Source organism: Jaculus jaculus, chromosome 11, assembly GCF_020740685.1.
Source record: "Jaculus jaculus isolate mJacJac1 chromosome 11, mJacJac1.mat.Y.cur, whole genome shotgun sequence".
Classification (NCBI taxonomy): Eukaryota; Metazoa; Chordata; class Mammalia; order Rodentia; family Dipodidae; genus Jaculus; species Jaculus jaculus.
Window position 1 is genome coordinate 112,152,515 of NC_059112.1, and position 16,818 is coordinate 112,169,332.

At 50.3% G+C, this 16,818-nt stretch overlaps 1 protein-coding gene across 2 annotated transcripts in view; it reads left to right on the forward strand.

Annotated features, from left to right (window-relative positions):
- The window catches only part of Lmf1 (lipase maturation factor 1), a 103,502-nt gene that overhangs the window by 40,158 nt on the left and 46,526 nt on the right, over positions 1 to 16,818 (forward strand). For both annotated transcript variants that reach the window (XM_004651971.2, XM_045130063.1), the window contains one exon: positions 11,611 to 11,759. In XM_004651971.2, coding sequence (XP_004652028.2) covers positions 11,611 to 11,759 — 149 coding nt within the window. The remainder of the gene's footprint in view (positions 1 to 11,610; positions 11,760 to 16,818) is intronic.

Genomic DNA, 16,818 nt, shown 5'->3' on the forward strand with positions numbered 1-16,818 from the left:
TCACCCCACTGCCTTACTGGCTGCAGCCACATCAACCCTCCCGTGGGCTGGTTCTCTCTGTGGCCCGCGGCCCTCCTCAGCAGACCTCTTGGCTCCTGAATCTCAGACTTCCTGATCATTTCATTTCAGCTTCATCGTCACTCTTACAGTTTCACACCTTGAGCTCCCAGGGCTGCCTGTGGGAATCCTGACCCTGACCCACATTCCCTGGCTTCCAGGCTTTCCTTTGAAATCTGGGAGGTAGTCTTCATTTCATGGTCCTGCGACTCTTGTATTCTGCCTGCCTGCAAACCCAGCATCTCGTGAGCCAAGCGAAGGTTCACTGCCAATGGGAGCAATACGGCAGCAGCCCCTGAGCGCCGGGCAGCTGGACACAGCAAAGTGAATCCTGGCCAAACAACTTCCTCAACGGCCCTGTGCAAGCTGGGGCCTAGCAGTGGTCTTGTTTCAAGGGAAAACCTTCCAAATGAGGTGATATCTTATATCCTTAAGTCTACAAGTAGAGCCTTGCTGATTCCTGGGGTGCCCTTAAGGCATCTTTCCTGTTGCCCCAGTGCATCTATCTATCGAGCGATTTAAGAATGAGAGTATTGGCATGCCAGGGCCTTCTGTCACTGCAGACAAACTCCAGACATCTCTCTAGCACGTGGCTTCTTCTTAATGGTAGTAATCTGTTTAATAGCCACACCTGCCTTGCCTACTACTTTCCTTTGCTGGCCAAATTGCAAGTATTTCAGATCTTTCTGGACTGCCTTTTGATCCTGCTCACACTGTAAACCTAGCTAAAAGCAGCTAGCGGTAACCATTGCATCTGTCAGATTTAAACTCAGCCTCCCACAGAGTCTCAGGGCGCGGACCAAATGTGACAGTATGTTTGCTATGATGTAACAGTTCCCAAACACAGTCCTTGTTCCCCTCCAAAGCCTCGTGAATACAGCCTTTACTGTCTGTGACCTACCCGGCATTCTGGTCTTCCACACTCACCAGAATAGCTCATTAAGCTCCTTGCACACACTTTCAAACATTTCCAAATTCTTTCCACAGAGCACATCCAAAGGCTTGTGAGTCATGTGGCCAGGTGACATCAATGCAGGGCTGTTTATCTTGGTGCTGATTTTCTATTAATGATTTTTTTTTCTTTAAATTTATTTATTTATTTATTTATTTGAGAGTGACAGACACAGAGAGAAAGACAGATAGAGGGAGAGAGAGAGAGAGAATGGGCGCGCCAGGGCTTCCAGCCTCTGCAAACAAACTCCAGATGCATGCGCCCCCTTGTGCATCTGGCTAACGTGGGACCTGGGGAACCGAGCCTCGAACCGGGGTCCTTAGGCTTCACAGGCAAGCGCTTAACCGCTAAGCCATCTCTCCAGCCCTGTTAATGATTTTTTATCACTGTTTAGCTAGTCTAGGTGTCTGTAGGTAACAATCAAGTCAACAGTCAAGAAAGCCTCCTGAGAAGGTCCTAGTGGGTAGGTCTGGGAGCAGAAGCCTGGCAGAGGGGGGGCGGAGATGTTCCAGGGAAAGGGGGAGACTCACTACAGGCATAGGGAAGGGCCGGCCAATCATGAGCCTGTCTAGTCTGTATGTGGCATTTTCCTTTGAGACTTATTTCGTCTGACTTAGCTAGGATGTGATCTTTGGCTGTACCAACAAAGAAAAGCATTTCTCGAAATTTCTTCTGATGGCATTAAAGATGAGAGATGCCTGAGGCTGTCAACTGCGGAGTGAGGCAATGCTGCTTAGCCCAGGCGTGTGACCTTGACTCTCCTCTCCCTGCCCAGTCATTGCTCCTGGGAGGACACTGGCCTGGCTAGCTGCTAGGCATGCAGAGGTGGGCTGTGGGCTGTGGGCTGGGCCACTCTTGGCAGATTGCCTACCCTGGTGCCTATGCCACACTATCACTGAACCTTTTGGGAAGGTAGAGGTGCCCTGCTTCCACAGGGTTGAAGGCACCTTTGAGATAAGGGAGAGGAGAAGTATTCACCTTGGACTTCCAGCAAGGAACCACAGGGCTGTGCTGGCCTCTGACATGGACACTTCACAGTGGTATGGGTGATTTCTGTCCCAGGCATGCTGACCTCTGGTTGATTCCTCACAAATATGCAAGCTCACATGATAATGGATATACCACACCCCAGGCTCATCAGCTACATCAGATATACCAGAGAGGGGCTAGAGAGATGGCTTAGCAGTTAAGGGGCTTGCCAGCAAAGCCTAAGGACACATGTTCAACTCTCTAGATCCCGAGTAAGCCATATGCACAAGGTGACACATGTGTCTGGCTGGGGTCCAATTGCAGTGGCTTGAGGCCCTGGCTTACCAATTCTTTTGCTTTCTTGAGCGCTCACTCTCTCTCGTTCTCTCTCTCTCTCTCTCTCTCTCTCTCTCTCTCTCTCACACACACCCACACACACACACACACAAAAGTAAAAGAAAGAAAGACTAGAAAGGGGCTGGGGAGATGACTCAGTGTTTAAGGGTGCTTGCTTGCAAAGCCTGCCTGGGTTTGGTTCCCTGATACCCATATAAAGCCACATGCACAACATGGCTCACGCATCTAGAATTTGTTTGCAATGGTGGGAAGCCCTGGAGTACCCATTCATATTCTCATTCTCTTTTCCTCTCCCTCTCCCCTTGCATATAAATCAACAAAAGTTAAATATATATATATATATATAGCAGAAAGATCTGTGTGTGGAATGTGCAGCGTGGTGATACTCCACTTAGGCATGGGGCTTTTGTGCTAAGGACTTGTTCAGAAGCCCTATCCAAGATGTCAATTCTGTGCAGTCCCTAGAGCCCCTGGAAGAAGCAAGGACAGCACTGAGGCAGCTGGAGGCTTCTTGGACTCCCAGGAGAGTGAACAGGCTTCTGAGCATCACCTAACCGCCTAGCAGAAACCCACTCCACATGCGCCTGAGCAGGCACTGCCTGGAAGCTAGGGCCCAGGGCTGTGCCGTCCATCGTGGGGACTGGTCCCCACACAACCACTTAAGCTTGTGTTCAGTTGAGCTAAAGCTAAAAATTTTAAATTTCCATAAAGCCTTCTTTGTTGCCTCAGATATAAGCCTTTATACCTCTGTATTCCAAATTGCCTTGTACATTTATAATATAATCTTGACACCAGTCTTTGCTTAGAGTTGTTTGGAGATACATCTCATATTTGTATTCCCAGCATTTACTGCTTTGTCCCAAACACAAGGACTTAAAGGGGCTTATAAATTTGGTAACTATTTCATCCTATGGTAGCTCTGTATAATCCAGGGTGAGTCAAGAAATGAGCCAGCCAGGCGTGCTGGTGCACACCTTTAATCCCAGCACTTGGGAGGCAGAAGTAGGAGGATCACTGTGAGTTCAAGGGCATCCTGAGTCTACATAGTGAATTCTAGGTCAGAGGGACCTAGAATGAAACCTACCTTGAAAAGCCAAAATAAATAAATAAATGAGCCAAAAAATGAAAAAAAAAATTAAATTTCTCCCTTAGTCACGTGAGCCACATTTTTTAGCACTCAGAGATCCATATGGCCAGCAGCTTCTTAACCACCCAGTGCCAACACAGAGTGTCCTTTGCAGACGGTGCCATGGACCATGCCATCCAGCACTTCCTGAAGGTCCTGGTTGGAGGCTTTGAGGCTGGGTTGCCTGCAGCTCATTTCCACACACAGGAAACAAGAGAAAGAACGGGAAAGCGTGTGTGCCCTTCAGCATGCTATACGTTAAATATTTGGAATATATTAATCTGGAAAAATCTCCCTTGCTAAGTCTAATTTCCGTTGAGGGGAAGCATATTTGTATTTATCCAGAGGCAATAAAGCTGCCGAGGTCACCACTGTGGACCCCGTTCCCAGGCAAGCTGGCGACACCTGCAGAGATCTAAGCAGCAGGGACACCCGGTGGCACGGAAGTCTGGTTGTCCTGGCAACCTGGCATTAACAAGCACTGTGACAGGCACATGGACTGGGGTTGCCGTGAGGGTCACCGCCGGGGCATGTGGGTTACAGAGGTCACTTCCTGTTTCTCTGCAGTGCCCAAGGATATCCTTCAAATGTATTAACAGTTTGCTAAATGCTTCACAGTGGGAGCACACAGTTATCACCATTCTATTTCTTTTTCTTGTTTTTTTCTTTTGTTTTTGTTTTTGTTTTTGAGTCAGTCTCACTTAAGTCCAGGCTGGCCTTGAACTTGTAGCAATCCTCCTGTCTCGGCCCTTGAGTGTTGGGATTCTAAACGAGAGTCACGATGCCTTGCTGTTGAATCCATTTAAAGCATAAAGCCCTTAGCCAGTTCTTCGAGCAAACGTCCACTTACTAGAAAATGAGCAACCACTTACCATCTGGCCTCTGCCTTCAATCCTGTTCTCCAAGGCTTGGTCACCACAAAGCTTGCTCCTCCTCACTTGTAGGCTACCCAACACCAAACACAGTTCAATCTTATAGGACACATTCCCGCAACATCACAGGCCATAGAGGACAGCAAGGTTAACAGGGCTCATGGGTGTCTAGCAGTTTCCATTCTGGCCTAAGTTTCCCCGGCAGGCACTGCGGCTGTCTCTAGATGGGGAGTGGTTGAGCGGTGCTCCTCGTGAAGATGATTCTGGTGAAAGTAGCTCCCAGCACCACTAAGGGTGGCCTCAGGAATGACGAGAAAGGTCACTGAGTATTGTGAAGGATGTACTATGTGTGGTCAGCCCCTGAGAGCCGTGGGGGACAGTGACCTAGACAAAGTCCCTCAGCAGTACGTCAGATAGGTGCTTCTGTGTGGCACCTCCTCTCAGGGCACACAGCATCATCATCTATTGGGGGAGCTTGCCTTACGACTGGTTGTCAACTCTGGGAGCTGTAAGATGGTAATGCGCACCCTCACACGTGCAGGGCAGCTGTGTGAATAGGGCTCCAGTGGCTCTGGACTGTCCAGTGAGCTGGTGGCTGCCAGGGCCCAAAACGACTTGTTTTGCTAACATTCCAAACTTCGGGTTAAGCCAAACATGGTGGCTCATGTCTGCAATCCCAGCACTCAGGAAGCTGAGGCAGAAGGATCCCCATGAGTTTGAGGACAGCCTGGGTTGTGTAATAAGGTCCAAGTCAGCCAGGCCCACAGAGCAACACCCTGTCTCAAAAAAGAAAAAAATTAAACCTGGGATTAAATTCCTGTCACAGATGATGTAAGACATGAGTGCAAATGCTGAGGGATGGCTCTGCAGAACAGTGTACAGTCACGAAAGCACAGATGATGTCCCTGGATCCCTGGAATCTCCAGCTCCCAGGAGAAGGCTGTTTCCTCCATGTGACTTGTGACTCAAAGAGTTCAGGGACCTTACAGTCCCTGGAGCCAGCGGAGTCTGTGCTGTAGCCATGGGCCATGGAGGATGCTGACTGACCCTCCAGACAGAGACTCAGAGAAATGGGGCTCGTGGCTCCATTGGGTGCTGTGGGCCAGCTTTTTGAATGATGTTAAAGCCTGGCCTGTGCAGGCCCAGGCCCCTTTGCTCACTGCTGGGCACCACAGGGCCCATGGAGTTTCTGTTGCCAAAAGCCCTTTCCTGTGCTAGCAACAGCGCAAAGCAAGATTTTGGTATGCCATCTTACAACTTCTCCTCTTAAAATATAACCTACAGAAATTAAGGAAACTTTTAAAAGCTGTGGGCTCCCTCCAGGGCCGTCATTAGAAGCCCCTGGGGCAGCAGAGGGCGGGCGGCTCAGAGCTGGAGTGACAGCCAGTCAGGAGGGAGCGCTTTGCCTCCTTCTCCCTGTTTTTAACAGAGGAGCTAATGGATTTCCTGTTCCTCATGCCGATGCCGCTGTCACTTTTGAAGGATCCATCTGCGCTGTATTTAATTACTCTCTCTGAGTAGCTGAAATCATTCCGACGAGCTCATAAGACCAAGTTGCTATCTGCTCACTAGAGTGGCCGTGGTGGGATGTGTGCCTCTTAGATGCTTCCAGTCATGTTTCTTGGGACCCATTCTGGATGACAATAGCCTGCTTCTCACCTGTGTGTGACACCTGCTGCCTCTGTCCAGCAACAGCCCGGTAGCAGCTCAACCCTAAGCCTTCGCTCCTCACTGTAGCTGAGCACATCTGCATCCTGGCACTCTCCAGCCTTGTGACACTGTGTGACATGGTTCCACGGGGGCGGGTGGGGGGCTTCTGTCCTGCCTCTGGTGATCTGGAGCAAGAGACAACTCTTGGGCTGAGCTTCCCTACCTGATAAAGTGGTATACCCATCCACAGAGACTTCTGGAAGCTTCTCTCTGCTTCTTACCCACCAGCATTGCTGGGCCTTCAGTTTATCTCTGCCCTCAGCTTGCCCCCAGCCCTGCATCTGTCTGGTCAGGTTACCCACTGTGTTTACTCATTAGGTTGATGGGCTTAAGATTCCTCCTCACCTCTCACCACAAGCTGTCTTTGTTCCTGGTTGCTTTCAGCATCAAACTCCAGCTTATCTTCTAGGCCAACACTGTTGAGCTGAGAATGTACCCCCTACCCCCCCCCACACACACACACCGTTCTTGGCCCTACACCTTCCCTGTCCAAGGTAGCTGTCCAGTTTATTAGCCCAGGAGTGGAATCCAGGCACCTTGAAGATAAGGAAGGCTCTAGGGCACAGGCAGATCTCTCTGCCTCAGGCTCTCCACCTGCCTACAGTCCCTGGGCCTCCTGGCTCTACCCTGCATCTAGCTCCAACTCCCTCAGACATCTGAGCCTCCCTGGCATGCATGCCCTCCAACCAGCCCAGGGTAGCCTCTTGCCAGGCTCACTTCGGCCTCTGTGGCTTGGGTCCAAGAAGAAGTTTTATGTTGGTTGGTTTTAAATAGTACAAGTGAAATGGCAAAAGGACTTCATCCTCCACCTGTGTGAGTTGAAAGTAGGGCCCTCCCCACCAACACAGGGGAGGCTCCTAAATGGAGCTCTCAGGTCTGGTGACAGTGGGCTGAGAGCTGCAGCCGCCCCTTGTTTCCACGTGCCATTAGTGATCATACTTGGCTGACAGAAACCACGTCTTCCTCGTGAGTCCACAGCAGCAAGTGCTCCCTGTGGTAGAGGGGAGGAGAGGATGGCTTTGAGCGTGGGAAGCTGCAGTGGTCACTGTGGGCGGCAATGAAAGCAAAATTGGAACACCCTACGTCCTTCCCCAGACACAGCACAGAGACGGGCCTGGGTCGACCCACCTGCTCTGTCACTGCCCCTGGGGGACATCCCATCTGTCCTTCCTCCGCTTGACACTGGAGCTGTCTGCACCGGATGCTGGGAGGAATCACACTGAACCAGCCTCTCTCAGCTGTGAGAGGGTCACTCCTTCCCAGGAGCAGCTGCAGACACAGGTCCCCTCCTCTTGCTCTGAACAGAGCTTCTGGAGGTTTCTCGGAGGCTAGGTGGTGCCTAGCTTCCACATGTGTAACTTCTTGGGCACAAGTTCCGTGCTAGGCTATGCTCTATGAATGAAAGTGGCAGACTTTCATGAAGCGAAGTTTCCAGAACCAGCTGTATGCAATAACCCCACAAGAACAGTCTGTTCAGAGCTCTCAGGGCCCCTCATGGACCTCTGCTGACAGTCACCTGATATGCCACTGGCAGGACAGTGTCCTCACTGCCCACAGCATGATCTGGGCAAGAACAGCACTCTCCCTAGAGGCATGGGCAGCAGGCCAGATCCTGCCGAGCCGGCCCCTGCTGAGGCCTGGGGTAGAAGGCACAGGCTGGGGAGGGGGTCTTGTAGCTGGTGAAAGACACACAGAATGCAGTTGCGTGGGGCATTTGTCCATGATTACAGCTGCCAATCTTCTCTGCAGAAGGTGCCATCTCCTCTGTCCACTTCACGAGGCCCTAGTACGCTAAGCAAGGACAGCTGACCACCTGCCCACACTGGGCCACTCGGCCCCTGGAAGCTGCCCTTGGCAGCATGCTGGTTATTTATTTTTTCTGGGGGTGCATCCCGCGCCACGCTGAAAGAACAATGGATGCCCTTGTGCACATGGCACAGCTGCTGAGACACCACCAATCCAAGCAGAGCAGATGAGCAGGTGGGACTGCTGCAGCCCTTCCCTTCCTGGGTGTCCCAGGCAGACCACAGCCATCAGAGGCGTCTCAGTTTCGCTTAGGAAGACCCTTGTGAGCCACTGCCATTACCTGAGCTGGGGGCAAGGGCAGCAGAGTCCCACTGTGGGAAGCCTGCAGCCCTTGGCTCAGGCTAAGTAGGACAGGAATGTCCTGTCCCCTCTAAAGCCTGCAGAACTCAGTAGCCTCACACACACCCTCCTTCCTAGTGGAGACAGCTTGTCTCCCGTCACCCTACCCTGCCCTGTCAGCTCCCCCTCCCCCCAGCCCTGTCACCCTGCCTCTCGGGTGTGTCTCTGGGTTCTGCCATTGTGTATCAATCACTTTGATTGGTGTCACTCACTGCACTGCATATTAAAATTCCATTCCTGTGTCTGCAGAGTGAGGTGGCAATTAGGCAGGCTCCAGGCTCTGGGGAACATTGCCCCCTAAAAGCTGTTGGGCTGCATGACAGACACAGAACTAGCTCCAGCCTTCCCCGGGGCTAGTGAAGGGGTCCTAGGCTTGCTCCTCTGGTCTCCAGAGTCTTGAGTTCTTTCACCTATGGGATAGAGGCGGGGATGGGAGCATGCAGTCTTTAAGGTACTTCCTCAGGATTACTATTACCACATTTAACCAAGGACACCTGTGGTCATCAGACACACCCACATGAATTGCACCCTAATCTGATGCAAATTATCCCAAGGTGAAACTTGAGGCATTGTTATGTGGGGAGGCACCCCATGTGAAGCACAGCTTGCTCAGCACATTTTTGAGCTCTGTCAGGACGAGGCACAGGCTCCTTGGCAGCCCATGGTGGCAGGGAGAAAGCCAGCGGAGTGTGCACACCCTCAGACCACCCCAGGTTCTGGTATCAATGATAGGCCAGAGCTCTGGGGCTCGGGTGTTGCCAGTAAGCCAGGGCTTTGCCTGTAGGGGTTGCAGCCGTCCCTCAGCCCTTTGATGACATCTGCAAATGCTCAGCCCTGGACAACACAGCCCTGGGAAGCCCAGCCACACCTGCCCTCCAAAGCCCTCCAGCCCAGAGAGTTCCAGCCAACCTAGCCCAGCTCCAGTGCCCACTGAACCCCAAAATCTAGCAAGCTCCCTACACTGGTGGGATCCCTTTATCACAATTCTCATGAACTGCCACCCACATTGGATTCACATTTCCTCAGTTTCCTCTTAACTGATCTGAGATGCCAGGTGCCATTTAGTCATCACATCTCAGGCTGCTCTGAGCTATTTCTCAGCCTCCCTTTTGTTTTCAGTCCCTGACGGGCTTGGGGTGCTGCTCAGAGTCTGTAGAGGCCCCTCCATGGCACTGGGCTTTGCTCTTCCACGTGGGTGGCCCTGCACTTCCCTTCAGTGCACGCAAAGCCTATGCAGCAGAGTTGATCTTGACCAACTAGGGAGGCCTCCATCCGGGTGTCTGTGAGGTGATTTTTTTCTCTCCCTGTCCCATAATAGAAAGGTAGCGCCGTGCAGCAGAATAGGGCATTGCCGCTCCCCAAAGACTCTGACCTACACATTGTGAGGAATCCTGCTGCGGATTTGTGCCTGGTCCTATTTGTCTGTTTCTTCAGTCATTGATTCTGTCAGTGGCACCCGTCTCATACTCTGTGTTATAACCTAATATTAACTACCTTTAGTCTGGTTTGTTGTTGTTTGGTTTTTTGAGGTAGGGTCTCACTCTAGCCCAGGCTGACCAGGAATTCACTATGTAGTCTCAGGGTGGCCTCGAACTCACAGTGGATCCTCCTACCTCTGCCTCCCAAGTGCTGGGATTAAAGGCGTGTACCATCACACTTGGCTAACTAGCTCTGTTCTATAAGGTTTTTAATTTTTTGAAAATCATTTATTTTCAGGCAGAGAGAGAGAATGCCAGGGCCTCCAGCTGCTGTAAATGAACTCCAGACACGTGCTATTTCGTGCCTCTGGCTTTACATGGGTGCCAGGGAATCAAACCCAGGTTGTTTGGCTTTGCAGGCAAGTGCCTTAACCACTGAGAAATCTCCCCAACCCTATGAGCTTTTAATTTTAATAACCTGTATTGAAAAGTTGTAAGAGCTATGGAAGGAACTCCCTGTACCTTCTTGAGGCCCTCCTCGCTGTCAGCGTCCCCTCTTAGGCGCACACCTAAATAGAAGCTGCCTCAGTGTGATGGGTAATTGTTGGCACATGGGGAGACATGGCCCTGTCTGCCCTCCAGAGCACCTGGTGGGAGGAAAGGGTCCTCAGCACCCTGTGTCCCTTACTCCTCAGGTGACAAGGGTGATGCCAGCCATAAGGAGCTGTCTACACCTGCTCTGCCATGGGGATCTCCTCGTCCTTTGGGAACCTGTGACCCACCCCAAGGTGAAATGGAGCCTGGGAAGGCTGTGTGCATGACGTTTCCTATACGAAGCGCCCATAAGAATAGCCAGTGTCTGCACACAACAGCAGGACAGCCTGTGTCCGTCAGATATGCGTCTTGGGCATATCCTCTCCTAACTCTGAATACTGTTCAGTTCTGTCCTGATCTGGACTCTCCCTTCCCAGGGAGGTTGTCATGGTGCTTTAATTCAGGTGTCCCCCATCACCTTAGGTGTTCTGAATGCTAGGTTCCCAGCTGATGGAGATTTTGGAATTAACGCCTCCTAGAGGCAGTATATTCTTGGAGGGGGGCTTATGGGTGTTATAGGCAGTGTCCCCTTGCCAGTGTTTGGTACACTCTCCTGTTCCTGTTGTCCACCTTATGTTGGCCAGGAGGTGATGTCCACTCTCTGCTCATGCCATCGTTTTTCCCTGCTGTCATGGAATTTCCCCTCGAGCCTCCCACAAGCTGCTCTTGGTTCGGTGATTTCTGCCAGCAATGTGAACCTGACTACAACAGTTGTCATGCCCATGGTGCCTGCATCTCTTGCTGTGAACCTCCCTCAGGAAGGACGTTCAGAGCTATGCTTCTCTCTCACATACCTAACCGGCACCCATTGGCAGTGCACAGTCAGATATGCAGCTCAGGTGTGGGATGCCTATGCTGTATGCCACCCAGGGTGGTGGTGGCGTTTGCACTGGGCAGCACAGGGCCCTCCATCTACAGAATCGGGGCACCCAAGGTTGCCAGGCACCTCAGCCATGGGCTCTGAGTCCCCCACTTAGAGCTCTGCATCTTGTTTCCCAGGGAGATGTAAGATGCTCCCTCTCATGCATCTGGCTTACATAGGTCCTGGAGAATTGAACTGGGGTCCTTAGGCTTAGCAGGCAAACGCCTTAACTGCTAAGCCCTTTCCCCAGCCCAAGATGATGTCTTTTTTTTTTTAAACAGCATCTAAGTTTTTATTCATGTGCACTGTTAAAATCATCCATACTAGTGTGACTGGGGGTGGGGAGCAGGACAGGAGGAAGAATTCTGCTCTACTGGTAATAAAGCTCCAGGTGCATTCCATCATGAATCTCATAGTCTCCCCCAAGATGATGTTTTTGTATCTCAGTCCCGTTTTAAGAACTGCTTGGTCAGGCTAAGTTGGGATGATCCCTTTCTAAACATTGGCCCCCGTGACCTTCCTCTTTTTGTCTCCTGTCCCCACTGCAGGATGGGAGTCACAGCTGCTGGAAACAGGGTTCCTGGGGATCTTTCTGTGCCCTCTCTGGACGCTGTCCCAACTCCCAAAGCACACCCCTACATCCCAAGTCATCCTGTGGGGCTTCCGGTGGCTGATTTTCAGGATCATGCTTGGAGCGGTAGGTGAAGCTTCATGTGCCGTATTTGGGCGGGCGTCTCCAACTTGTACCTGGCGGCTCTGCTGGGCTGGCTCTTGTCGGACCGGGCGCCTCCTCGCTGACCTGCAGCTGTTCTGCTCCCAGCCTGGTCTTATTCTGCCCGCCTAGTCCTCTGCCTCCCCTAGTGGCCCACTCTGAACACTGAACACAGCAGCTGTCCACACTGACCATCATTTTCTGTGAAAAACAGTCAGAGCTTTGGGTCCTTTTCTTTGTGTTTTTCTTTAAAAAAAAAAATTTTTTTTTTTTACTTATGTATTTGCAAATAGAGAGAGAGAATGAGTGGGAATGCCAGGGCCTCTTGCTACTGCAAATGAACTGCAGACCCATGGCGCCACATTGTTCATCTGGCTTTACATGAGACTCAAACCCAGGCCATCAGGCTTTGCAAGCATGTGCCTTTAACTGCTGAGTCATCGTTCCAGTGCCTGAGTCTTTTTTTTTTTTTAATGTGAGACAGTGAGAGCGAGAAGAGAGAATTGGTATCACAGGGCCTCTAGCCACTGCAATCAAACTCCAGACTCATGAGCCCCCTTGTGCACATGTGTGAGTGTGCACACTTGTGTCATTTTATGCATCTGGCTTATGTGGGACCTGGAGAGTTGAACATGAATCCTTAGTCTTCACAGGCAAGTGCCTTAACTGCTAAGCCATCTCTCCAGCCTAGGTCTTTTTCTTAAAGAAACATTAGGAGGCCACTGTCCCCTCCAAAGATGTCTCAGATATCTCCAAGGTCCTTTCTAAGTGATGTATGTCATGTGCCATGGAGGCACATTGGTGAACACAGCTGCGTTGCAGCCCGGCCCGCAGTTTTCATACTAGCAACAGCTGCTGCTGAGCCCTCTGTGTCTGACTTTTTTGAGAGGCACCAGCTTGCTTGATTTGAAGGGTGTCTTTCATAAAGCCAGGTATAGCCACAGTTCCCCTTAGTCCGGTGTGAGTTTGTTTACAGTTTGTGTAATCAGTAGACCTCACATGGTTCGGCACTGCTCCACCCCATCTGCGTCCAGCCCCCCTGATCCCACTGCGTTCCGCGCTGCCTTAGTTCCACTGACATGCAGCATTGAGGTTTTCATAAGCATTTGAACCTGAGAAGCAGGAGTGAGGAGGCTGCTTTGACATGGTGAACTAGACGGAGAATTTAGCTGTGTTCACTCGCCTGTCTCTCATTTCTCACTCTTTGATGGCATTTTCTGTGCTCGTTGGAGTCTGTGGGGCAGTGGTAGTTACCTGTTTGCCGGGCCTCAGCCGTGACTCTGTGTCCCGGTCCCACTGTCAAGTGTGATGTAGTTTTCAAACCCAGTGTGCCACCTGACAAAAGGCACTTACATGGCTCCTGGTGACCCAGCACTATAGTTCTATGCTATCTCCATAGAGAGTCAGATGTTCCTGGCAGGCTGAGGGTACTGTCAACGTGGTTTCTTCTCTGAGCTGGCACTGGTGAGCTTGCAAGTGTTTAAAATGTTTCAGAAGACTTTCTGGGGAAGGTAGCTATGTTACGTGAGGCAGCATGAAGCCTGACCCTGTGGACAAACCAGCCCAGTGGAGAAGCCCAGCACTGTGAAAAAGCCAGCACTTCGGAGAAGCCTAGCACTGTGGAGAAGCTGTCAGGCTGTTCCACACATAGTTTTGGTGCCAGGAGTTGAATGCACTCCCACAATGCCTGACAAAACGAGCGAGTCATTAGCACATTCTGAAGCCCTTTTATGGCATTTTGATTGACTGTTAGAACCAGCTGGATAAAAATTACCAGGTGCACTAAAAGGTGTAATTACTCAACACAGTCTTAGGTTGGATATTATTAATCTTGCTTCAGTGCAAGGCACAGAGAGAGGTGATATGAAAAGAGTGACAGCAGCCATGAGTCCATCTGTGAGTTGGGCAGATGAGCCAGTGGTCCCTCTCGTGCTGTGCCACCTGGCTCTGACCTGAGACCACAGGCTCACTAGAGCCTTGCTCAGCACCAGCCCTCGGGGTTGCATCTGGCGGCATTTGATGTGTCTCAGAATTGGTTGGTCTGCAGCGGTCATGATGCTGGGATCAGGTTTTAGGGATGCCTTGCTCTCGAGGCTCACAGACTGTCTTCTGACCCCTAAGCTCCCTGTGCAGGGCCGTGTGGCTGGCATGGCCCTGTTTTGCTCCATGTCAGAAGCAGCTGCTGCCACATCACTCTGTGGATGGGGTGGATCCATGGTCTTCAGGGAGCCACAGCAAGTCTTGGCCCCTGTGGTGACACACACAGGCAAGCCAGTGCAAGTGAAGAGACCATACAGAGCAGGGTCAGGGGCTGAGGAGGTCAGTAAGGGGCACAGCTGGCCCTGACCTCTGTGTCCCTCTAACAGGACTTGTGCTCGGAGGAGCTCCAAGTGGACCAGCCTCACTTGTTGGAGTCTTAGAAAGAAGGCAGAGCCTGGAATTAATGATGAGGAATATCAGCAAGCCCTCTTTGTGGGGAAGTACTAGAACTCACTTGCCAGCATCCTTACAAGCAAGTCACAAGAGGTGGTAGAGACCAAAGAGGTCTTTTTGGGGTTTCAATGGGAAATACCCCCTGTAGACTCATGTGTGTAAACTTAGGTCCCTAACTGGTGGCCGTGTTCTGGGAGGTGGTAGAAGCATTAGTCGGCACTTTGGGACAGGCACTTAAGGCTTGTAGCATATTTAGGCCCTGCTTCCTGCTTCCTGCTTCCTGCTTCCTGCTGCTGGCCTCTGCTTCCTGAGGTCCCTCCTCCTTCTTCTTCTTTCTTTTTTTGGGGGGGTTTCAAAGGTAGGGTCTCACTGTAGTCCAGGCTGACCTGAAATTCACTCTAGTCTCAGGGTGGCCTTGAACTCACAGCAATCCTCCTACCTCTGCCTCCCAAGTGCTGGGATTAAAGGCGTGCGCCACCACGCCCGGCTTCCTGGTCCATTCATATGTGAGGGTTCCCAGACACATGCTACTACCACCCTCCCCCACCGCGCCTTTCCCACAGTGACGGACTTCTCAAACCATGAGCCAGGATAAATCCTCCTATAAATTGCTGCTCTCAGGTATTTTGTCAGTGTGTTGATAAAAGTAACTAATACAAGATCAGACTCGGGGTCTCATGACACTTAGCTATAGCATGACTTTGAGAATAGACCCTGGACTATAAAAGATGTTCATGGGAAGACTGAGAAACCTAAAGAGGGGTTTTGATTCTCGAGCTCTGCTTGAGGCCTGACACCTCAGTGTAATTTTGGTTTAAGTCTTTCTTGTAGCGGGGGAAGACTGAGCATTACCTCATACACTGATGGCATTTGCATGACTGTGGGCTGACCCGGAATTCACGGTGCAGTCTCAGGGTGGCCTTGAACTCATGGTGATCCTCCTACTTCTGCCTGCTGAGTGCTGGGATTAAAGGCATGTGCCACCACGCCAGGCTGCCTTGCCCATTTTTAAACTGGGTTACTTGCTTTTTGCTACTGAGTCATAGGAGCACATTGTGTACCAATCCCATGTCTCCTGGTCTGTAGGCTGCCTCTATACACTGCTAGTTATTTCCTAGGCTCTGCACAAGCTACGTGATGCATTACAGCCCCCTTGTCTGATACAGCATCATTGCCTGTGTATTTGGTGCCAAATCCAAGAACTCATTGCCCAGACCCATGTCAAGGAAGTTCCCCCATCCCCCATCTTTTTCTCTGTAAATTTTTGTCTTCAGCTCCTTCAGGTCACTAGTCCAGTTATCTTTGAGACAATTTAGGGATGACAGGGCCCCAAAAGTAAGTGAGAAATAAAATGTCCTTGAGCCTGTCCTTGCAGTAAGGAGTTTCCTCCCTAGATCCTTGAACTCAACCTGAGACCCTCCCTAGAAAGGAGTCCCTTCCTAGAAGGGACAATTGTCCCCTTCTGAGAAGGCATTACCCTTCCTGAAAGACCAAGAGAGAACTGTTTTTGACCATATGTCTGATGATGAGGAAAGGATTTATTTCAGGCTTACAATTTTGAAGAGGTTTCATCTCAGATTAGCAGAGAGATATAAAATAATATGATGACTCAGTAGCATAGAAAAATAATTAAATACTCATTCACTCCTAACAGAAACTTCTCGCAAGACAGAAATAGATTAAAATTTTCTCCACCTGATAAGATGACTACAAACTTTAGCTAGCACCTGTTTTTCTTTTTTTTCTATTTAAAAAAATATATATTGTATTTTTATTTATTTATTAGAGAGCAAGAGAAGCAGATAACAGAGGGGAGCACCAGGGCCTTCAGCCACTGCAAATAAACTCCAGACACATGTGCCACCTTGTGCATCTGGCTTATGTGGGTACTGGGGAATCGAACTTAGGTCCTTTGGCTTTGCAGACAAGTGCCTTAACTGCTAAGCCATCTCTTCAGCCCCAGTACCTGTTTTTCTATTTGTTTTTCTTTTTTCTATTTTCCTTCCTTCCTCCCTCCCTCCCTTCCCATCCTTTGTTTCAGAAACAGGGTCTCACTTTGTGTCCCAGGCTGGCCTTGAATTCCTGATTCTCCTACTTCAGCCTCTTGAGAGCTGGAAGTATAGGCATGCAGACCACACCTAGCTCATTCCCTACTTACTGGTCAAAACTTGAGTGCTTCCCAAGAAACTGGCTTGGGGTTTCTACCTCATGACGACTACTAACAGAGCACTGAAGATCTTAGTTCGCAACAATAAAGCAAGAAAAAGAAATAACCCATAAAGACTATAGCACAGGAATAAAATACCATATTCATAGATACCTTTGTATATGGAAGTTCATAAGAACCAATTAACACATTTGCCACAGTGCCAAATTCAAGATTATCATATAAGTTAATAAGTTCTGTGTGCTGGCAAACTATCAGAAAATGGGATTTTAAAATGTAGCATCTAGCTGGGTGTGGTAGCACATACCTTTAATTCCAGCACTCGGAAGACCGAGGTAGGAGGACCGATGTGAGTTCAAGACCAGCTGTAGGGAGACCCTACCTTGAGAAAAAACAAAGCAGCATCTAGACTGGGGAGATAGCTCAGCACTTAAAGGCATTTGC